The sequence below is a fragment of the Astatotilapia calliptera genome, chromosome 20 (assembly GCF_900246225.1).
Source record: "Astatotilapia calliptera chromosome 20, fAstCal1.2, whole genome shotgun sequence".
NCBI classification, from domain to species: Eukaryota; Metazoa; Chordata; class Actinopteri; order Cichliformes; family Cichlidae; genus Astatotilapia; species Astatotilapia calliptera.
In genome coordinates, this window is record NC_039321.1 from 5191031 (window position 1) to 5215751 (window position 24721).

Here is a 24721-nt window from a genome sequence, read left to right on the forward strand (position 1 = left end):
CAACCTTTGCTTTTATTTTAAAAGCTCCCTGATAACCAGCTAGTTCTGTGGGTTAGAGATGACCAATATTATTCACGTCACCTGCTAGTGGTTTAAAATATAGGTTTAAATAGGGAGTACTTTCAGTCAAGGCATTAAAGGAAAACTGTAAACTCTACAAGTTTTCATTACATTATTTATCAAAAGGGTTGCACTGTATATGTTGCACCCTGCATGTACAGTATAAACATCAGATATGTGCTTACTGATAAAGACAAATGCCATGAAAACATCTTTAGTCAAACAGTAAAGCAGACAAATTCCCCAAACAACAGTGAATGAAATGTGTTACATTTAAAAGTACGTGTAACCATGTAAAGCCAAAAACTTATCACGTGTTTGAGTCATAGTTTTACCAGTACATGCTGCAGTTTTTGTTTTGTCTTTACATTTTATTGAAAGCCTAGATATCTTTTGTATGAAAGCTAAAGCTATCCATCAGGCAAATGATCCTTAAAGATGTACATAACCTCAACTGAAAAGGCAACATCTGCTGAACTAAGGCACATCATTTGCTTCCCAAAGAAGAACTGAAGGTTTTTTGACATAAGAAAGATAATGAACGAAAAAGCCGAGGACAGGTGGTAACATTGTCGGCCATTCTAGTCCTTGAGATACCGGTTAATATCGCCTCGTTTGTAAGTGCGCTGCACGCCCCATCGCAAAAATACAGAAAGAGGGTTGTCACAACATCAGCACACCTGAGTGACTGGCATTTTCACACATCTGTTCTTGTTTATTAGAACACGTTTCTAAGTTGCAGCTTTGTTAGTGAAAGCTCTGTCAGTTTAAGACAGTTGTCATCATAGTAAGGACAAGGCTCACTTGCAAAAAACCCTTTGTGGGTTGCAACGTCCATATTCAATAAAATAACTGTCAATGACACATTTCTCTTTTTTCAGATGTTAGAATGTACGTCGTGCCACTGGTATGTTTTAATTCCCAGAAACTGATAAGATTATAAATGTCATGATTTGTACTCTTTCTGTAATTTGAAACAATCTAAATAATAACTGAACTTGATTGCCAATACGTAACTATTAAAACCAACTGTTGATTTAAATTCTCCTTAGATTTTGTTTTTTGTACTTTTTCAATACTTTTTCTCAGGGTACAAATAAAACAGATTCTAAGAAACCAATCATGTCAACATTTTCAAATCTGGTGTTGTTTTGCCCTTGAGCATCGTGATTTATACTATAGTTAAATAGCTCACATACCAAGAATATGATTGTATTGTTTTTAATTGTTAGAGTGAGTGAGTCAGGAGGGTTTTTAAGCTTTGTAAGCATATTTACTATGTACTTACTCAACTTGTACCTTCTGTATTGCACATGCTATTTTATAGCTTATTTAATCTTGCACATACCTTTCCAGAGTCTACAGATGTAAACTGGTTGCTAAATCAAGTGCATGAAATCTTTTCTATTTTGAGATCAATGTTTTTGTAACCAACTAAAAAGCTGAAGTCTGCCTCCTTAAGCACCTCTGTCCCACTTCCAAAGTTGTTATTTTTAGAAGGTTCCATAATCTGTAAACTCCCCGTTCTTAACAGAAACACGTGCTCATTGGCAATATCACCATTGATTTCAAAGTTTTGGCACTGGGGATCATCACTGGTAATTAGAGCTTGGTCCCTGGCTACAACTTCAATCTACAGCGGTTTGCAGTTCCAATGTTGAAGGAGGTACCATACATCTCAAAACCAATAACCCACTGGACTCTAAAGTTTCAGGTCTGGCTCAAGTTGAGTCAGTGCGGTCCCATCACAGGCACTGTCTGCAAGGCCTCACTTCCACTAACAGGAGTCACTGGACTGGATTTCTGGACTATTTTTGTGATGTTGGTGCTTTCTGGAGCATTTTTAATGGCATTATCTGACTAATATTATGGCTTATCGTGTGGTACAAACCACCTGGCTACCTGCTACCAACCAAATCAATAGCAAAGTTTTATACCTCTCTGCGGTTACCAAGCGGTCCTCAAATGTTATCCAAGTATGGGTTTCACAGAGACTGGCAGCGATCTTCAGCAACTAACCACAATTTTCCCTTGCAGCTACTGGCTCCCAAAGGGTTTCCAACTGGTCTCTGGGCCTGTGTGACTGAAGCTTTAGCATCTATTCGCAGGTTTGAGTGCTACACCCATAGTTTATAGACATAGCTAGCAAATGTTAGCTAATAAATTAGCACTACGCCTTCTAGTTCAAACATGGTAACTTACAGGTACCAAAAAAAAGTGTCAGTGTCTATGATCTCCTGTGATACCACAATGGATTTGTCTGTGTTTTACACATTCTGTGGTTTTGATCCTAAAAGGCTTAAAAAAAAGAAACGTTTTTCATTCCTTGTAAGCAGAATTTTATGATCACACTGTGCATAAAAAGGCTTGTAGCAAAGAGAGGTCTTTGTTATATTTCCTAAACTGAAACAATTGCATCTGTTGAAAACATTCCAAGTTTACATTTTGCTTAATGACAAAGCTATTTTCGCCACATGAAGCTTTCACTGAAACTCCTTAAAGCTAAATTCATGCCCACAAGGACACAGCCATTAAACTATAAGTCACTTGATTTACTTCATTTTTTCCATTAAAAGAGAAGCATGAGTTGAGAGCATTTATTACCCTCAACAAATGGCCTTCAGATGAGTGATAAAAAGTTTGAAAGGAACAAAGATTGCATCAAAATAAAGATTATTCAAAACAGAAAGAAAGAGGCCAGAGCCAAAGCAGTAATATCTTTTATACCAGCTACGTCAGAGCCATTTCAAGGACATGCAAGATGAATTATGCAAGTGTAATATTTGGTGAAAAGACATAAAATGGAAAGAGTTATAAAAGAGAGATAGAGAGAGACAGCGAGAAACACGTGACTGCATCAAAGAGAGCAAGAGGTCTACATATTTGGCAAGGTAGGTATGAAGAGTGCTCTAGGATGAGAAACCCACCTATTTAAACAGGAGTGGCCATCCCCCTACTGTAAAATAAACAGTTCACAAAGGCAAAGACTTAGCTGCAGACAAGTCACTACCATCGCCATTGTGTTCTGTGCATTCTGCGGCTTTGCACTTCTCATCAAAAGCATACCAGCCAGATAACTCATTTATCTTGCAGCAGTCTTTTCCATCATCCTGCCCCGCCACCCATCCACCCACCAAGGATGACCATCCTCCAGAACAGTGATTATCCATACTTGCTAAATAGTTAACATGTAAAAACTATTCCACCGTTTTGACTAAATGTTGGTGAGGTGTTGATGCCTAATTCATCTATGGCAACGTAACGGTAGATCCGCAAGTCTTCAGAAACCACAGACACTGGAAATGTCTGTTGCATAGCCACATGTACAAAAAAGAAAAGAAAAAATCCCATGACCTTTAAAATTTACCTCACAGCTTTAGGCTGCACTTAAAATCTACATGACTATAATAAAAATGGAATAAACAGGAAGAGGAGAAACAAAGCAGGCAAGAGTAGAGGAGAGATGGGAGAAGTAAAGGAGACTAGGATGAGAAACTACGAGAAGAAAGGAGGACATGGAACAAGGAAAGAGGACACACAGGGCAGTAAAGAGGAGATAAAAGTAAAGGCAAGGACAGGAGACAAGGATAGAGGGGGGTATGCGGTACAGTAGGTGAAAAATGAGTGAATAGGGAGAGGACAGGAGACATGTATGGAGGAGATAAGAGAAGGAACAACAAGGAGACAGGAAAGGAGTTGATGGTAGAGGAGAAAAATGAGGGCAGATGACAGGAGGAGAGATAAAAAGGAAAGTGGAAAAAACATGAAAAGAGGAAATGGACAAGAGTAAAAGCAGACTGACTACAGCAGAATAAAGAAGAAGGGTAGAGAAGAGAAAAGCAGGTCCAAAGACAGCTGGAAAAGTTGAGGCACACTGAGACTGGTTAAAACCGCACAATGAAGTGAGTTAAAAGTCAAAACCAACAAAGAGATTAAATGAGACCACCTTGTGGCTGACATAATTTTGAAGCATAATCCTGTTACGCAAAGAGTTCCAATGATCAAGACAAAACTCTGCACTTCTCCGACGAGCTTTTCATTTCCTCTGTCACACTTTCCCTTTCTCTCTCTTGCTTGCTTCCCCCTTAAACCAAAATTTTCACTGTCTTCACTGTGTACACAAAATCCTTGTATATGTCAGAACCTGACAGCGTTATCAGTCTGAGTATTAGCACTCACTTAAACCCTCACAACGGTGATCACATAATGGATTTTAAAGGTACAGCTCATCCCAAAAATTAGACCATTCCAGTTAAAAATAATTCGCAAATTGCTGTGACCACCTTCACGTAGGAGCTAGTTTCCTTTCTGTGCGTCATAGAAAAAAGATCCCGGGTTTGAATCCACCAGCTGGGGCCTTTATGTGTAGAGCTTCCACATTGTTTGTGTGCCTGTATGTGTCGTCTGTGGGCCCTCCGGCTTACTCCCACAGTTCAAAGACTTTCATGTTTGGGTTACTGGTGACTCTAATGGTTATCTGTCTCTCTGTGTTAGCCATGCAGCAGACTGGCCAGACCAGAGTGTATCCGACGTCTAACTCATGGCAGCTGGAATAGGCTAAAACCCTCCTGCAACCTTGAATTGGATAAGAAGAAGAAGGTGGCTGGCTGGATGGAGAGATACAACCAAAAGAAGAATACAGCTAGCTAATATTACAGAGACCTGCCACAGTAAGGCAAGTCTTCATGGATGAAAGGGCTCTTTCTTTTCGGGAAGCCATATTTAAGATCCTGTGTTTGTGTCCTTTGTATAATTCTTGTGTTAGGGAGAGAGAAAGGAGAAGAATTATGGATATTCTAAATCTTGAGCAGACAGGAAACAACAATGATGAAGAAGGAAAAAAAGCACACAATGGAAACAATAGCTGGAGGCGACACTTTCAGTTGTTTTACCATTCCATTCCACTTTACTACAAATACGTTTTTTTATTATTACGATGACAGTCTTTTTTTTTTCCTTGGCCCAAGCTAAACTGAAGGACCAACAACCCAACATCAATATGGATACCAGAAGTTACTTATCCAGGTCTACTCAGACCTCCCTGGCCCAACCTGCAGCTCTGTCAGACCAGAGACATAATCTCCCCAGCATGTCTTGAGTGTTCCAAGAATCTGTTCCCAGGATATATCCAAAAAACCTCAACTAACTCCTTTCGCTGTACAGAAGTGGCTGCTCAACTCTGAGCTTCTCACCAGGACATTTCTGCTTCTTGTATCTGTGATCCTTTGCCTTCACACTTGGCTTTCTCTTTACCACAAAAAAAACGATAAAGAGACTGCAGGGACACAAATATAGTCCTGAAAAAAAAATCCTAAACATGGTCATACTTTTAAGTGCCTACTGTCACCAAGTAGGGGTACAGTCAGCTGCCTAGGGAAAGCAGTAGGCAATGGAGCGACAGCCACTTCACATACTGTGACACTGCCCTTTGTGGCAGTAGACTGTGAAAATGTATAAACATGCAATTCTTTGCTTTGACTTTATAGATTACACAAAACTGTGTCACAGTTGGTGGACACAGCTCAGTAGAGATAAAATAACTGCTGCTTAAAATTACTCCAGTTGTGATTTAAAGAGCTCTTTGAACACCATCAGTCAAGTGCAATTAAGTTGCAGTATAATCAATAAAAGGTAAAAATCAATGCAGCTCATATCTCCAAAACCGGGCAAGACACGCCAAAAATAATGTAAAGAGAAAAACAGCACTCCATACTCCAGGAATCTACATACATCTGACTTTTGGGTGAACTGTCCCTTTAAGGCTAATGTCTGTTTCTTCATGAAAGAGACTAAGAAAGGGAGGAAGAATAAAGAAAAAAAATTATTGCCGGACTGCCGAGCAGCCCACACTGCCAGGCCAGGCCAGCCCAGCTGTGAAAACCTCCAACCACATGAGAAAAAGTAAAAGATTCCTTGGAGTCCCATTCCTGCACTTATTGAATTTTTACAACCTGGTGTGCTGCCAGGCACTTGGCTCCAAAAACACTTTTTGTGCCACTGCCACTCTGCGGTCCAGAAAAACAGAAAAGAGAGACAATGAGCAAGACGGCTGGCTGAATCATCCTCCTCACCCACACACTGGCCTTCATCTCCCCTGTGCCAATGACAGACCTACCTGTAGCCCTGTGGCTACTTGCTGAAGGAGAACAAAGGTGTTATAGACCTCCACTGTAAACAGGTGGGAATAAAGATCTGTGATACCTCTGATGACACAGTTGAGCCAACAATGAGTTCCATTCAAGCCGCCACCACGAACTGTTGAATCATAATCAGATTGTATATAAGAGGTAGCCACATTAACGTCACCCTCTTTGCAGCCAGAAGTTACCGTATCTGAGAGGGTGTGGAGTACCAAGTTATCAGATAACATTAGCACGGTTGGTTATAAAGATGCATCACAAACTTTATGGCTGAAACACAGACATACACGTACCTGGCTAAGAAAATAAAACAATTTCACTTTACCAATCTGAGGCACTAACTACCCTACCTCACCTTATCTTAAAGCAGCCAATAATCTAATTTAAGCCCAACAGGATCCAGACTAATAAATTAGCTGCCACATATCAGACTGTCAACATGCTTTGTAATGCTTTAAACATATTCTTTTTAACAATTAAGTCTTCATCGTGTAGTACTCAGTTTTGTTTGTTTGTCTGTCTGTTTGTTAGCAGTTTAACGTTCAGAGTCGTCAAGATATCACTTTCAATCACTTCTGTATGATGGTTGGTAGGGCTGTGCGATATGACCAAAATCTCATATCCCGATATAAGACAACAATATAAATCACAAAAGTTTAACATTTTTCTGTAAATTCTGTGAATCTCGGGCAGCTCGACTTGCGTTTAGTGTTTCCAGCTGGGCGTCGTTTAACTATACATTTTTAGACATAAGTTGTAACAGCCGCCGTTTTCTTTGTATTTATTACACGGCATGCTGTGGGGAAAAGGCTGTTCATTTATTTTTTAGCACCTGACAGCTCTTTTTTGCTTCTCATTCGCAAACACTCGGCATACTCATTCACATGATTTTAGTTTATTTTGAAAAGCCTCAACATGATCTTTTCAAAATAAGAGCTTTATTGTGAAATGTTTACGTGGAAAATAAACAAGCGGACAGCGGAGACAGGCAATGGTTTTACCATCATTTTTGCTAACGACAACACGTAAAAACAGGCGCTTGTCCGTCCGTAGTGTGGTTATATTAAATATAAGAGAAAGAGAGAACTTTAAGAAATTAATATAGCCACTACAGTGACCATCAAAATTATGAAAAAATATTGCTGTAAACAGTTTATTTTGCAACACCACGAAACAAACGATAGCGTGATAGGAAACGATAGATGTTTTTATATCGTCATCCGATATATATCGTTATATATATGATTTAATCTTGTGAAAATCAGTCATATCAAATATTATTGTTAACCAAATATCATTACCTGCAATTTTTTATGGATTACCTTCAAACAATATACTAGGCCTCGGGGGACATGAGTATGTAGGTTGGCTAAGCATTTGACCTTCACCTTCACTGTTAGCGCCCGAGGTCAAAGTTGACCTTGAAAAAAATGTAAAGAAACCATATCGAGTAATCCATGGAGAGAGCTGTAAACCCCCTTTTTAATTTTTCAATACCTCGCCCTATGATGTCACAGTGTGACGCCATAACAGGCTGATGTCAGTAATAAAAAAACAAACATCATAAAACATCAAAGTTTTAGAATAGCCCTCACGTTTTTGTTTTGTTTTTTAAGCTTTAACGTCTAAAAGGCATAAAACCTAAAACTGATTATATCAGACAGCGAATAACTGGCCGATCTGCAGCGAGGCCCAGAGTAAGATAAAGTAGGACTTTGGAATAATAAATGATGCAAAGCTAGAATAAAAACACAGAGCTAAAAATTAGCATAATAGATCAACTTCAGGCAGCAATAGATGGCTTGTTTCAGATGGTGGATGAATTGAGTAGCCGTGTGTAAGATAAATAAGGGCTACTTTTAAACGGTAAGTCATTCAAAGCTGGGGTGGTTGAATCCAAGAATTAAAAAGAAGTCTGAACTTTAAGCAGCCTTAATTTTTTTTTTTTTGTGACTGTAAACCTGAGTGAAAATGTGAACACCAAATGTTTTGTGAGTGTTGTATGAGTGGGTTTTGTTTTTTTTATTTCGTTAGACCGCTAACACAGTACTATTATGTCTGCTTATTATGATGGCAGTTAAATGATTACCATGTGGAAAGCGTTCTGCCACATCCAGCAACCTAATGGAAGTTTGGTAGATCCTGTTCAGATTCATGTGCAGATAAAAAGTTGGTATACGGCCCTGCTTGCATGCTTAAGCTCTGAGGGTACAAATGGCAAACTGTTGCATCACCCCAGACTCTGATACAGCAGAAAGGCAGAGAAAGCACAGCAGACACGACTCCTTTACTGTAAGTCGGCTGTTTATCTTGTTAATGAAAGTGATGTGTGCAGGACTCAAAGGAAAATTCCTGAGCGGATGTCATGAAGCAATCTGCAAAACCCCTCCAAAGGTGACCCAAATCCCGTCACGGCAAGATGATACAATGGCTGAGACAAAATAATTCAAACTGAAGTGGTTGTGTCTGGAGCTTTCCCCGAACTTTAGAGAGCATTAAGCACAGCTGTCAACAAAGAGGGATTTGGTAAAGAACAGGCAGTTGAAGGATCTTGTAAGAGTACAGAACAAACATGGTGGAATGTCAACAACTGCACAGAAGAGCAAGCTGCAGAAAAGCCACACTATAATCTGTCCCATTCAAAAGACAGGTAAGCTAACAATAGCCAGAGTTGGACAGGCACCAAACCTGGGACTACTAACACAAACTTGGTGTCTCTGTGATTTGGTTGTAAGTTGCTCTTAATTTGAAGAAACATCCAAGAAAGATGTTGATACAAAGAAACATCCCTTTGTATCAACATAAAAAGTTCCAGGTCTATTTTCTGTCAATAGAATCTGCATCAAGCCACATTGCAGGCATCCACAGCACAGAGAATCAGGTAAAGTTTCATGATTTTAAGTCACATGCTGACCTATATGCTCTACTCCTCCTGTCATTTGAGGGTCAAAACACAACCGAAAAAACGTGACACCACAGGCACACTGAAGTCTTCTGAGGTAATAGGACAAATGCATTTAACATATGCTTTAACATAAGCTATCCTATTATTATAAAGGATTATAAAGGGGATTTCATAATTATCGTCCTTATAAAATTAAAGAACCACTGAACTGAACAAATATTTTACTAAATATTTTCAACTAATTGATTTTAGGTCTGGTGGTTAACATTTCTTCTTCACTACGTCTACAAACACAAAAAAATGCAGGGCAGCCATCCCATAATGGACTCTTCTGACACTGTTCATCCCATAATTAATGGCTTTGCTCTTCAACTGTGATATAACAACAAAAATTACACAGAAATTAAGTAAAAAAAAAAGAGGTTTTACAAAATCTTCACTAACATTAAACATCAGAGCTGAGAGAGTCGGAGAAGCAGCACACGAGTTCCTTCACCTTCTCGATGTGGCTTGAGTGACTGATCAGTAATGTTTAGGAGGCAGCCCAAGCAAATTAATTAACACCTACGATAACCTTTTTCCACTAATATATAACCAAAAGCACTGAACTTCCAATGTTTCCAAACATCCCTTTTAATCAAGCAAAGAAGGAAAAAAAGAACCTGCTCTTACCGTGCCGCTCACCCTGACGTCATAAAGTCGTCCCCAGTCGTCCTCGTGGCTGTCAACCATCATCATACTATCATCCTCCTCCAGGAACCACTCAGCTTGCAGGTCGACCTTCACCTCCTCCCCCATAGAGTGCATCCCCACAGCGGGGAACAGCCCCTCTGCCGACACAGGAACCTCTACTGAACCCACCTGGAGAGAAAGCGGATGTAAAAATCCTGAATAAACAACCCTGCATGCCCATTTGAAATGAGCGTGTTATTATTAAAACAAAAATACCTACCTCTTTCCCGTTTTTGGTGAAAAAGACTGTTGTGATACCTGCTTCTATATTTTCTGAGTGTATTCCACAGCCCATGCGGTCACCACGAGCACATTTCGGGCCAAACTGCTTCCCTATCCCTGTGCCATTATACAACCTAAATGGAAAGAGGAGATAAAAATCCTTTTAAGAAAAGTCCAAGCTTCTTTGAACTACAACCGCATACTTTGTAATCTTGTACAGCTTTCACTACGTAAACCTTGTGTTGCCACAGCTGTCGCACTCTACCACAAAACAAGTAAAAGAATGCAAAAATTATTTCAAATATTCAGTAAACGCAGCCAGACAAGACGAAACGTTCCATTATCTCACTTAACATGAAAGGAAATTAAAAATATGTAAACACAATTACTTTGAAGCGCATAATTACAGCTCACTTTGGCTTGATAATTGGCCACACATCTGTCTGGTGCTGAAATTTGGTATCATCAAGTGAAATTAGATGCTGACATATGAATCAGTTCCTGAGGCAGAATGTATTGCTTTGAAAAGTAAGTCACGTGTATAAATCCAACACACAGTATTCATAGGATGAAGCAAGCAAAACTGGAAGGTAAAATATTTAACTGTTGATGAACTGGTTATTTACTTGTTCATCAAACAAAAAGAAAAAAATACTCTGAAAAAGTAACCTTAAACTACTTCTGTTAAATTTCCTTTTTGCTACTATTAAAATAGTCACACAAAACAAAATATCAACAAACCAAGAAATGAGGAAATGAGCAAGTTAACACTACCGAACCAATATATAAATGCAGCAGCCAAACCATGCAAGAAACCACCACTGCCCTGTAGCGTATAGGCAACTCCAGTTTGACTTACTTGCCGTTGTCAGCGTGATAAGCTACAGAGTATGGCAGCCAGCCCGGCTGGTGGTCCAGCCTGTAGAACTTAGGCACCAGGCCCACACCAATGGTCCCTCTCACTCCTGTGTCCACTATGGTCACCTACACAAAGACACACACATTATATTGAAAACACACTACAGTGGCATCAGTTACAGTTCATTTAAGCCACAGTGCCAATAATGCCTAAAACATCGATAAAAGTCAGTGTCTAATGCCAGAAGCAAGGGTAAGGGTATAATATTCAGATATGAAATCCACAGCCTGAACTAACTGTATCCAGGTCATTTACAATCACATTAAATTAATTCAGTGCCACCACGTCTCTTGGTGGTCTGCAGTGTCTGCTGGCAGAGGTAGTTGGCTATGCAGAGCAAAGAACTGTTAGTACGAAACCAATGGAGATGGTGTTTGCACGCTGTCCTCCAAAAAATAATTTCCCCCAGGGATCAATAAAGTATTCTGATTCTGATTCTGATATACAAGTAACTTGCTGTGTTGCATTGGGATATTATATTCCATATACTCTCAAAAAATACAAAGGTACTTTCATATGCTCCCTATTTTCCCAAGGGGTCAGCACCGTGGATGGACCACATGTTTGATTTGGCACAGATTTTACACCGGATGCCCTTTCTGACGCAACCCTCCCATTTAGCCAGCCTTGGGACTGGCACTAGGGACCAGCTACGTTTGTGTCTCGAACCGGGGATTTAGCAAGAATAACTAGCTTGAAGTAATTGTTTCCTGTATGACTTTATCAGTCTCTCACATCTTTGTTAAGGAATTTTGTCCTACACTTCTTTAAAATGTCACTTCAGTTCATTGAGGTTTGTGGGCATCCATTTATGCAGAGCTATCTTAAGGTCCCACCACAGCATTTCAATCGTGTTGAGGTCTGGACTTGGAGCCATTGCAAAAGCTTGGCTCTTCATTTTTCAGTTTATCACATTCACCCCACATCACCCATCACCCAATCATGACCCAACTTTGCAAATGTAAACCATGCTGCCATGACCTTTTTAGATAGAAGAGGCTTTCTCCTTGCAATCTTTCCAAACAAACCATACTTGTTCAGTCTTTTTCAGTCACAAGCTTCAACACTTAACGTTGTTTACACCATAACAGCCATAGCCAGCTGCTCTTCGTTTCCCCCACAATGGCCGTTGACATTTTCTACTGTTACTGTTTGTGTACAAAACACTTCTGTACACACTATACCTCAACACTTCTGAATATCAACACTTCACAAAAATTCAGGTTAATTGCAATATTTTATTGTTTGTTTGTTTGTTTGTTTGTTTGTTTGTTTGTTTGTTTGTTTGTTTGTTTGTTTGTTTGTTTGTTTGTTTGTTTGTTTGTTTGTTTTACACCCAAGTCACCTCAAATGCTCTGGCTGGCATTCATCAGTAACAAATGCTACTTTACCTGAACTTTTCTCTCGGTAAACATTTTTGTGTTTTTGCCAATGTTAGCCACTGTTAACTGGTGTTACTGAAGCTTTCTTTGAATTCTTTAGATCTAACATTGTCAGGCTCAAGCATAGCAAATAAGCTCTATTTCGAAATGAGAATGTAATGAAGCTGTTTATCAAAACAGTGTGATGTTTAAACACTCGAGCCTAACATTAGCTAGCATAATGTTAGCCAGCTATAACAACAACAGCTATGTCTGTTATATAGCTTATATATATTCTATGTAGCAGCTATCCAGAGACGAGAGAGTTGCATGTCTGTTCTGCTGATGGTATTAGTAATTACATAAGCATATTTATGTGCAGTTTTTTGCATTAGATCCCTGCCTTGAGCTCAGAAGATGAGGCTTGTGATAAAAGAGGAAGAGGATAGGTGAAGATGAGGGAAGAGATAACAGGAGGAGGAAAAACTGATGAAAATATAAATGTACAAATCTTAAATGGTTATGTATAGTTTTTAAAAAACTAATATAACTGATAACTGATACATTCTGTTTTTGTTCAGGAATCTGGAACATTAGAATACATTTGTATTTGGGTATAAAGGGATAACACGCTAACTGGGGTCAGCAGAATCAGCTTTTGGGGTTTTTGCACGTTCTCTGAGCATTGCACAGTCTGCTGTTGGAGAGAATTTGCTGGGACTTTTAATCCTGGGAAGACTGTGGTTTTGTTTAACACACACCTGAATGTTCAAACCTGCAAAATGCAAAAAAACCTGCTTTTTTCCAACTGGTGTTGAAACAGTAAAGGTATACTTAGTTTTTCACAGAACTCGATGCAGTCTTGTAAAAAAAAATCATTAATAAAAGTTTCTTTTCATATGACTACAACGATTTGCTGATATTGCCCAGCACTAGTCAGAGGTTATGCAATCCTAATCCTGTACAGGAAAATGGCCCCATCCGGTTTAAATCTGTATCAGCTCCGTTATGTTATTGGCGAACACTCCAAGTTATTTCTCACCTCTCTAGGTTTCCTTCATCCCACCTGTCTCTCTAAGTATATCAACATGTGAAACCAAACTTCTTGGGTTTCCCTTACTAAAGATTTCTGGTCTGATTCCATTCCAATCTGGCATTTGAGAGATTATAGTGTAGATCACTGGTTTGTAAAAAAGTACATTCTTGGCCGAGGCACAATACCACTTCTGTGCTGTTGAAATATCATTTGTGTCTGTATGATATAAATAAAAGTTACAAAAACATGTGTGACAACTAAGATTAGGAAAGAGCAGGAATGCACGCATGATGTTCCGTTAAGTTATGATAGTTTTGACTTTTTCAAATAAATCTATTAAAACAAGTGGAATGTTGCAGATGTTCAGTCTGGGCTGAAAGAAGCGATGAGGAGGAGAAGTGGAGAGCGAGCAGCGGTACTGACAACGGAGCTGAAATGGATTCTTTGTGAAAGCTGAAAGATGGGGAAACACGAGGATAGCGGTGACGCAGACGCGCACAGAACCCCGACCTTTATCAGAATAAATTCTTCCGAATTTTGAGATATCCTGGGAACTGACAGCATGTGCGTCACAGAGTGGAGAATAATGTAGCGCAAACCTCTGGGTAATGACCAACGTAAAATCCACTAAATGTCAAAGAAATCCATCCTCCAAATGTGATTCTTGTTTCAGTATAAACATTATTATTGTGAAGATTTTCCTTGCAGGGGAGAGAAGAGAGGTCATATGTGAGTTTGACATCAGATTTAAGAGAAATGTCAACTCTGGCACATATCAGGGACACCTCACAGCTATAAGAAATAATGTCAAAGCATGCTGCCAGCCTGCATAGAGTCTCAGTAGAGGAATATTTTAACATATATCTGAAATGATGCTTCTCATGTCAAGAAGAAAAGATGTGAAAAGAAAACTAGAAGAAGTGAATCATTTGAAGAAGTATGGTATTGCTGGAGGGTCCTGTCTTAGTATATTTGCAGCCCAGCAGAAAGAGACTGGTTCAGTAGATATCAAGCCCCGTTCAAAACGATTTGCTCGTAATGCATCGCTTTGTGGCTGATGTTTGGTTGCTAGTGGACATTCCAGGCTCCCCATTGCGTCAGTAACCCTGTAACATATGTACCACCCCCCTCACATGCCAATCATCGGTATCCTACTAGTGAATCGGTCGCTGCATCAATGCCCCATCTAAAAGCTGATTTTAAGGTTCACTCGGGGCTTGTAAATCCAGTTTTTTCACCTCACTACAGGCCATTGAGATTCTTTGACATTTCATGGTCTCTGGTTACCACATGTATTCAAACAGGACCAGTAACTTCAGACCAGCAAATTCTTGGAACGGCCTCAAGGTGACTACCAGCTCAGTAGTTCCCTGAAGAACTACAGTCCCTCAAGGGTGATTTTTTTGTCTAACTTACCCATGTGGATGCTGGATTTAGGAGTATAGATACGTGTGAGTATTAATGTTAAATCTAATCTACTAATAAAATATGTTTTATTATTAAAGATTAAGATTCCCAGTATATATATGTAGTGATGAAAATTTGCTTTTTGTGGGTTGGTAGGGGAAAACATTGGACACTGCCTAACTGGCTACAACAGTGCTGTGTGCGGTAGTGAGAAGGATGTTCAGACTATAATCTGTGGTGACTGTGTCCACCCCAGGCTACCCCTTGGCTCCGCCCGTGTCCGTAAGGATAACAACTATCAGAAGGAACTGACGCATCAGCTTTGCTATATAAATGTATAATAACCTCTCCTGCTGCTAGTCTGAATGCCTTCCTGTCTGCTGAAAAACACTGGTGTGGTAGACTAATCTCTGCGCTTACAGATAACCACCTAACCGACACCCCATCCCTCATTCCAAAGCAGCTGGGACATTTTTGAGGTAGTGGTTTTGCACTGGTGAACTGAGGCTGTAGGGGGGCACCGAGAATTTAATATGAAGTTGAGAAAATTGTCAGCAACTGGATTCCAGGGGATAAAATGGCTGGATGGAAAAGCAATCGCGGGCACAACCAAGGATGGTGGTATGTGGGCTATCATATAATGAATAACGATCCACTGATTTCATATTGTTCATCCACTTCTGCTGGACTTAAACATTACAAAGAGGAAGCAAGAGAACAAATAAATCCTGGTACTTGGAATACAATAAAACAATGCTGACATGCAGCATCACTATCGATGTGCCTTACCTCAAAGTAGCAATTTCCCTTTGATAAAGGCCGGCCAGCCACATAGCATCCCACTTCTTCAGAGTTCCCTTGGTAACTAAAGAGGAGAAATTACAGGTTAACAATGGGTGATTTCTAGTAATTGCTGTATGCACAGTCAGAAAGAATACATCTCATCTCACACAAAGTCCTCTTGATTTTGATCAATAGGCACACACCGACACAGCAACAGATGTGAGAAATAAGATGGACATTAAAATGCTAATAATAACAAAAGCAGATTTATATAATTCAAATAAACCACACACGTGTAATGATTGCAATTGTTTCTGCCCTTTGTGGACTTTCTTTTGAGACTGTTGTCTGCTGCGTGTTTGATCGGGGGAGCAGATCACTGCTGCTTTATTTCCTTTGCCATTCAATTTTGAAAATTAATAAATAAATATATCCATGATGAAATGTCTCTGCAGACAGCTATACATTTGTGCAGACTCAAATCAATTCTCTTTGGAAATAAGAAGAATTTGTTGAGAACAAAAATGTTAAGCTATGCAAATAAATTAGACATGTCGCTATTCCTGGCTCAAATAGCACACATAAGCACAATGGGGCCACATATACAGTAGTTAAGGCAAGGAGTGAGCTTCCAGACATGGTGCATTATCCTGCTGGAAGCCGCCATAAGATGATAGATGGGTACGCAGTGGTCAGAAAGGGATGTACATGGTGAGCAACAATACTCAGATAGGCTGTGACTTTGAAATTATGCTCAATTAGTGCTAAGGGGGAAAAAAGTGTGCCAGGAAAATATCCTCCACACCATTACAGCACCACCACCAGCCTCAACTGTTAATACAAGGCAGGATGGATCCATGCTTTCCTTGTTGCTTACCCAAAATTCTGATCCTATTATCCAAATGCTTCAGCAGAAATGGAGACTCATCAGACCAGGCAACGTTTTTTCCAATCTTCAACTGTCCAATTTTGGTGAGCTCGTGGCAGTAGTGGTCTCTGTATCTACTGAAGTGTCTGGTGACTTTATTTTGTATAGAAAAACCCTGTGTTTAGAGATTTCAACCAGAAAACCTCTTGTACATCTTTAGTGTGTGAACTTCCAAGCCTGTTAAACCTTCATGTCAGGAAATTTCTACCATCACCAGTGTTGCTTTGATGATGGTTGTACTGGCCCATATTCTTCCCTACTTATCCATCTTAGAGTCACACGGGAGATGGAACCTTTCCCAGGATTATGTTCTACATAAATAAACTGACAAAAAAATAAATTGCCAAACTGACTGTTACTGGAAATGAAAATATTTATCATGGCACTGATAACTGTTCCTAATGTGCATCAGTAATTACAAGAGGCTCCAAAGGTCTAAGCAATACAAAACAAAACAGTCCTCTCTTCACCCTGTTCAACAAAGCCAAATGATCTCTTCAAGTGAATCCCCAAACAGTGGCATTTAAGAACAGGCTGACCTGAGTGTGTCTCCATCCTTCTGCAGCCTCATATATCGCTCCTGTGCTGGTCGACCATCACCGATGTCTCTGACACGACGCCTCAGATTCAGGAGGCATCTGTGGTGTAGTACGTTGATGTCATCCATCTGAGTAAAGAAAATGGAACTGTTAAAACAAAATAAGCACTTTATGATCATGTACAGCAGGCTCTGTAATCTTTACTAACAAATCACACAGGCCAATCTGTTGTCTAATCTCTCTTCTTTTCTTTTTTTTTTTTTTTTGGGGGGGGGGGGCATGTCCGGTTTCCGGTTAATGATGAATTGACTTCATTCTGAGACATGTAATTCTTTATGTTCTCCACAAATTATTCCAAACTCTTTGTTCTTCATAGCCACAACCTGGAGTGATGTTTACATGTGCCTGGTCAAACAAATCTAAGAGTGAGGACAATTTATGTCTCACCCTTCTGCACTTGACCTAAGCACTGCTCAATAGGCTACGTTCACACTGCAGGTCTTAATGCTCAATTCCGATTTTTTGATCAAATCCAATTTTTTTGTCTGCTCGTTCACACTACAAATAAAATGCGACAGCAAACGCTCTCTAGTGTGAACCCTCAAAGCGGCCCGCATGCGCAAAAGAAGACGTCATACACAACGCGCTCTGTTTAGACCCAGAACAAACTGTTGTTGTTTGACTGATGGCCTTAATATAAAGACTTCGGACTTCATGTTTCCCGATTTTTGCTTTAAGTTATTTTGTTATTTACATAATAATGTAGATAACCTAATCAGAATCAGAATCAGAATACTTTATTGATCCCTGGGGGAAATTATTTTTTGTTACAGTGCTCCATTTTAAACCAACATTAAGACAAGACAGACAATACGCTAACTAAGAATAGTACAATATATACATATATATATACATACATACATACATAAGTCACTTATAAATAAATATTTGGAAAAGAAACGTGTAGTTGTAGCAGCAAACAGTGTGTTAAGTGGATGCGTTGTACAGGGAGATGGCCACAGGCAGGAATGATTTCCTGTGTCGTTCAGTGGCGCTTTTCGGTAATCTCAGTCTCTCACTGAACGAGCTCCTGTGACTGACCAACATGTCATGGAGTGGGTGGGAGGTGTTATCCAACATTGTCTTTATCTTGGACAGCATCCGCCTCTCCGACACCACCTTGAGGGAGTCCAGCTCCATCCCCACAACATTGCTGGCCTTACGGATCAGTTTATTAAGTCTGTTGGCATCTGCGACCCTCAGCCTGCTCCCCCAGGCTGAGGGTCGCAGATAATGATCCTTATTGCTGTTTTAGAGGAGCGGTGCTTCAAAGGATAGTTGCAGATTTCTGTCAGAACCTGCAGGTTATGCAGTACAAATAAAATGTTAACGTTTCTCCAACGTTGTCTTCCCAGCAGTTTCACCGGATGGCCAGGAAGCGTTCACGATGTCTTCTCTGGCGCTGATAATTGGCGTCTGTCTTGTGTCAGTGACGTAAAAGACGGATTTAATGCGACATGACCGTTCAAACAGCAGTCGCTTTCTGAAACATCGGATATGTATCGGATTCAGTACCACATACGAAAGTGACCCAGATCGGATTTGAAAATATCGGATTTGTGCCATTCACACTTTCATACCATGATCGGATATGGGTCGCATAGGGTCAAAAAAATTGGATTTGATGCGCTTTCGCCTGCAGTGTGAACGTAGCCTTAGTTGCTACTAGGGCTGGGCCATATTATACCGTTCACGGTAATACCGGTATAATGTTAGGCTACGATAGGAAAATGAAATATCGCGATAGAATATGAGTAAAACGCGCATGCGCAGTGCCTTTGTTTTCATACGCACATGGCCGATTGTTGAGTGAAACAGATGAACCAGAATTGGTTTGTAAAAATGGTGCAACTTCAGTGATGTGGAACTGGTTTGGTGTTTGTCCTTCAGATACACGACAAAGCACATTTTTTTGCAGAACATGCAAGCGGCCGTCGGACTAAGATGCCCTTAAATCTGGGAGTAATCTGGGTCCTAAACTCCGTAAACTTCAGGTCAAACGAACACTGCAGCATCACTAAGAGTTAAAAACTGTCTAAATTCTTTCATCTTTAATAAAACGATCAGCATTGCTGCTTTACCAGGTGTAACTATGAAGTTTAACTTCCAGGCATCCATGAAAACAAAAGTTATTACATTTAACGGAGTTAGAAGCTAGCAGGAAGCTAGCGGAAGTTAGCTCGCTAGTTTCGCTAGTTACCTAAGCATGATATTGCATGTTCTGACTGAGAGATTTCTGAAAAAAATCAAACGTACAGCTCTGCTATCACTTCCAACATAAATGAAGACAGGAAACTAAACAGCAGTGACGTTTGTAGGGTTACTGAAGTTAGGCTAGCTGGTATATAATTATGTGCTACGTGATCGCTAGCGACACAGCTATGTTAGCATAACATAAACAGTGAAGCTGGAGGACGAACACCAACACTTTTCCACTTATAAAAGTTAACGTTAAGGTTCCTCATGGTTAGAGACAAATGCAATCGCATGGCAGGATGCTGTAAAAGGACCAATCTTCAGTCAGGAGAACAACTGAGATAATCCATCCACAATACGAGGTTAGTCATTAATATACTGCAACAACATGGGAATAGAGCAGCTGCCAGAGAATTCAACATTAATGAATCAATGGTACAGAAGTGGAGGAAGCAAGAAGAATGAGTTTAATAAAGTTTGATTTATCTGACTGCTTTGTTTCGCTTAATGTGCCTTATAATCCCGTGCACCTTATGGTCCGAAAAATACGTACTGCACACTGCAGTTTAATGTTGCAAAGCACCTCTTTTTAACTTCAGTGGATATTATACATGGTTATGCTCAGGATATGTCAGCCCATTTCTACTGGAAATGCCTTTTGGTTAAACTTTCAGCAAGGAATTTGCATTTGCACTGTTACATTTTTATAAAGCTTTAATGTACATAAAAACCAGCTTCTTGTTTAAGTGAAAATAAATGATAGGTTGTCTTTTTGCGCTAGTAATGTTGTGGAGTTGTATTTTGTCTCACATCAATTATATCGTCAGTTATATCGTTATCGCAAATTTTCAAATATATATCGTGATAAATATTTTTGGCCATATCGCCCTGCTCTAGTTGCTTCCTTATTCATAAGGGGTTTCCACAGCTCTGCATATTTGATTTAGCAGATTTTTACACTACATCCTCCTCCTGACACAACCCGAAAGGTATTTAATAATAATAATAATAATAATAATGGATACTTTATTGATCCCCATGGGGAAATTACTTGTTTTTCTCTGCATTTGACCCATTCACTCAGTGAAGCAGTGGGCAGCCCACTAAGCAGGCGCCCGGGGAGCAGTGTGTAGGGACGGTACCTTGCTCAGGGGTACCTCAGGGTAGCCGTTAAGTGGATTCGAACCGCCGACCTTCCGATCATGGGGCGACCACTTTACCTACTTTTATTTAATATTACTTTCTAGACCAGGATCCTTTTCTACATAGCTGACAGCTGGTAACTGTGCAGGGGCGGATCTAGCAAAGTTTAGCCAGGGGGGCCGATAGGGCATTAACAGGGAGAAGGGGGCACAAAGACATACTTTGACCTTTGGGGTATGAACTAACAGCCAGACATTCACCTTCAGGAATTTCTGGTAGAGAGCAGTATTCATGTTTCCATCAGTTACAGCAAGTCACGCTGAAGCAACAAAGCAACTTCAGACCAAAAGCTGTCGCTCTTCTTATGAAATGCTGTGTTAGTTTTACGCCAAATGTAACAAGACGCAAACTTTTCTGTCATCAGTTCCCAGACTTTTTTCTCCCAAAGTCTTTGGAATCATCAAGATGTTGTTGGCAAATGTAAGGCAAGCCTTTATGTTCTTTTTGGTTAAGAGTAGTTTTCACCTTGGTACACTCCCATAGATGACATGCAGTCTCTTTCTTATTTTTGAATCATGAACACTGAATCTTAACTGAGGCCTTCAGTTCTGTAGATGTTGTTCTGTGTTCTTTTGTGATCTCCTGCATGGGTCGTAGATGCGCTCTTGGAGTAATTTTGGAAGGCCGGACACTCCTGGGAAAGAGCACTACTGCTCCAAATTTTCTCTATTTGCAGATAATGGCTCTCACCGTGGTTCACTGCAGTCCCAAACCCTCAAGAATGCCTCTCTAATCCTTTCCATGACTTTGTTTCTCATCTGTTCTTTCTTTCGATTGTGGCATGATGTGTTGCTTTTATCCTGTTTCACTTCATCAGACAGATTCTATTTAACAGAATTCTTGAGACAAAAAGTCTGGCAGCAATCAGTAATATGGCAAATATAGTGAACTTCAGTTGAAAATGAATGTGATTAATTGTAGTTCATTCGTGATTTAACGAGGGGGAATTTATTTTTCACACAGGGCCAGGTAGGTTTAAATAGCCTTTCTGCTTTTTCAGAGAACTGTATACACTTAATAACATGTATAAACCGCCAGTCAATCATACAGATGAGTTCCTAAATAAATCTCAGTCTTAATCGTCACCTACTTTCTATAACCATTTTATGAACTATTAAACATGTATCAGCACGAAGAAACAGGTGGCACACACACTGAAGCTAGCCAGAATAAATCATAGTTATGATAGTTATTGACATTTATTAAAGTTTTAAATTCTATAAAATTCTTGCTTCCAATGACCCCAAGGCATAAGAGAAACGGTACACTAGAAATACAAACGTAAAGCTTTCGCCGTCACAGTCGCAAGAAGGGGGCGTGCCGATGTTTACATCTGTCATCCAGCTGCCGTGCTAACGAAGATGCTAGTTTTAAGTTCAGGTGATGGTCAAACAGGTAACTTGTGTATTGTTAGCTGAAGGTTACAGTTAAGGGATGATTAAACGAGCCTCCAAAATTACAAACATCAGCTCACCAGACGAAGAGGGGGAGAAAGCGGTTGAATTTGGCCAGGGAGCTAAACGCAGGTTAGCGTCATTAGCGGCTAATGCGATAGCCTCTTTATGCTTCAGCGCAAAGCAAAGAGAACAACGAGAGACTGTTCCCTAAAGCCGGAGAGCCGAGTTTTGCGTCAGTGTAGCCGTCATTTCCGATAACTCACTCGCTAACCTGCTATCTAGGCAGTAAATGAGGCAGAAACTCACTTTCGTCCATCAGCTATCCATCCATCAGCGGTACACTTGTGTAAACTTTGGGAACGGCGCTTCCCAGTGACGTCACGCCCCATTCCGCTGAACGGGCCAATTGCAGCGAGGTTTGAGAAGTGGTGAGAAGCCACTTGGCCAATCCCGCTTCTGCGATGTATATATCAGCCATGTATTTGGCACCATTCATTATGTTCATGAATCCCTCACCACACACTTTACACTCTGTAAACCTCGCCTTCTGTTCACAGGTTCTGTTTCATTATCCCAAACTGAAACATTACTATAAATATGAATTAGGCAGTTGGCTACCTCAGTAGGGGTCCAGAGGGGATTTGACCCACTCCCCACCACAGGGTTTGTGTAGAAGAAGAAGTGGCAGCAGAGAGAGAAACTTTCTGAGCCAGTTGGGACAGATCTGAACTTTTATGGAGGAATCAAGAGAAGGAAGAAATTGTATTTAGCCTGCCCGAAGGAGGAAAAATGAATAATCCAGGGCACTGTGGAAAACAGAGCCCCCGTCGGTCTGGCAAGTGTCTTGGAACATTCTCCTAATATGTGGAAAAGGACTAGAAGTGCTGCGGCTTGCAAGCTGATGGGAACACAAGACGGCAGGTGATTTCTGCCCTTCTTGCCAAGATTAATCAGAACAGCAGGCGGCTGATGGCAAGGCCGAAATTGGCCTCATGTAGCCCTGAATTCCAGCCAGTACAGGCCGGTGGGTATGTCTGTATGCTCTGCAGAGTCTGAGCTGCTACTGCGGGAGCCAGGCACACGTTTTAACAACTAAATGTCTTAAGGTCAGGCACTGTATTAAAAAAAAAAAGCTAGTGAGAAATGTCATTACCACTCAGCGTTGTTGGCTTAATATAAATATTTATGCCCTGTTTGTTTGCTTTTACATCTGTATGCGGACCAGTGAAAGGCAAGGTAAAGTTATAACCTTGATTATTATCACGCATAAGCACTGTTTGAGAAACAGCACTCCCTGACGGCTGCAGACTCCCCCAGCAGGACAAAGCTCCTACCAGACTACAAAACCTGAAAGGAACACAATAAAGGGCCTAAGGTGTTGAGTTTTGGCCTCCCCCAGTCTGATCAAACATCCCAATGATGTGCCAGAACAAGCCAAAACCACAGAGGTCCCACCCCTGTAACTCACAGCACCCAAAGGATCAGCTGAATGGACATCCAGAGAGTTCCCGTGTCCATGCCCTGATGGATAAGAGCTGTTTTGGCAGACTCAATCAATATTAGGCCAACCTCTACCAGTGATGTTGTAATCCTGTGATATGTTGCAGGGATAGTTGGGCATAAGTGACAAGAGTGGCAAAAAAAAAAAAAACAGAAAGAACTGCTCCCAAAACATAAATGCTTTTTCTAACTAAATGACTATACACAAAAGTGCAGCTTTGACTAAGAATGAGAGGTCTGATCTAACCACTTCACTCTCTCAACTGCAGTAGTTGCAAAGTTACTTTTTGCATATGCCTGTAAGAAAACAAGACTTGTGCCTTTTACAGTTTTGTGCGCTGTAAAAACATCATTTAGATACACTGAATAATCTGAATCACATGAGAATATTTAACATAACTGGGCTGAGGTGTCCATTTTATTATGCCACGGTCAAGTGTTGTACATTGAGAAGAAGCGCAGAGGAATCAGTAGCTGAAGAAAATCCTCACTGAGTGGAGCATAATTCAGTTTGGTCTTGTGCATTTGTCCCTCTCCTCCTCCCTCTAATTATCCAGATGATTACTCTTCCAAGTCAAACACCTGGCAAGCAAAAGCTCCAACTGCCATTTAATATCTGATAGCTACTGAAATATAATCTAGAGGTTTAACAGCTTATGAAAGACTGGATTAGATGTAATGCAATATCCGACATGGCAGTGATTAGGCTGATGCACGCAGTTGGTGCGTGGAGTAAACTTACATCAGTGTATGAGCACGCTGGATTTCTTGGTGTATTTCTTCTGAATCCAGCTCATTCTGTGAACTTTGACACGTGTGACAGAAAGACGAAGTATTACAGGTGTGTAGCTCAGTTTTAGGATTACATGTTTGCTCAGGAAACATTCTGTCATAACCTCAAACCGAACTCGAGCAGGAGCGAACACACAGCTGTGCATTTGTAGTGGCGAATGACAATGCAGTGGCAGCGCCGCCGATGGAAGCTCATACTATACATTTGTGTTTGTTACCATGGCAAATGTTCTTCCAGAAAGGTCTCTGACATTGGAAAAAGTGCAAATGGCTGAACGTGACTTCTACTGTTTATGCATGGGTGATGTTGAACATAAGTGGAAGAAGAAGGACTAGATGAATGTGTTCGTATATACCAGGAAAGGGTGGGGAGATTTTGATAATTTCTGAAAGGAACATAATCCACCCCCCACTTGCTCTGTCTCCCTCCCTGCCACCTCCCTCTCTCTCTCTCTTTCTCCCTCTCTCTCTCTGAGTCCCAGCCCCTGAAGGTGTCATAACTGTGCTCTCTCTCTCTCACTCTCTCTCTCTATCACCGCCT

At 40.5% G+C, this 24721-nt stretch overlaps 1 protein-coding gene across 1 annotated transcript in view; it reads right to left on the minus strand.

Annotated features, from left to right (window-relative positions):
• The window catches only part of spryd3 (SPRY domain containing 3), an 81578-nt gene extending 59312 nt beyond the window's left edge, over window positions 1–22266 (minus strand). Inside the window, exons 1-6 of the mRNA XM_026153365.1 lie at window positions 22195–22266; window positions 17033–17160; window positions 15572–15647; window positions 10919–11043; window positions 10058–10193; window positions 9778–9966 (exon numbers count right to left, since the gene is read on the minus strand). Of these exons, the coding sequence (XP_026009150.1) occupies window positions 9778–9966; window positions 10058–10193; window positions 10919–11043; window positions 15572–15647; window positions 17033–17160 (654 nt within the window). The 5' untranslated portion in view covers window positions 22195–22266. The remainder of the gene's footprint in view (window positions 1–9777; window positions 9967–10057; window positions 10194–10918; window positions 11044–15571; window positions 15648–17032; window positions 17161–22194) is intronic.
• Between the last annotated feature and the right edge of the window lie 2455 nt (window positions 22267–24721).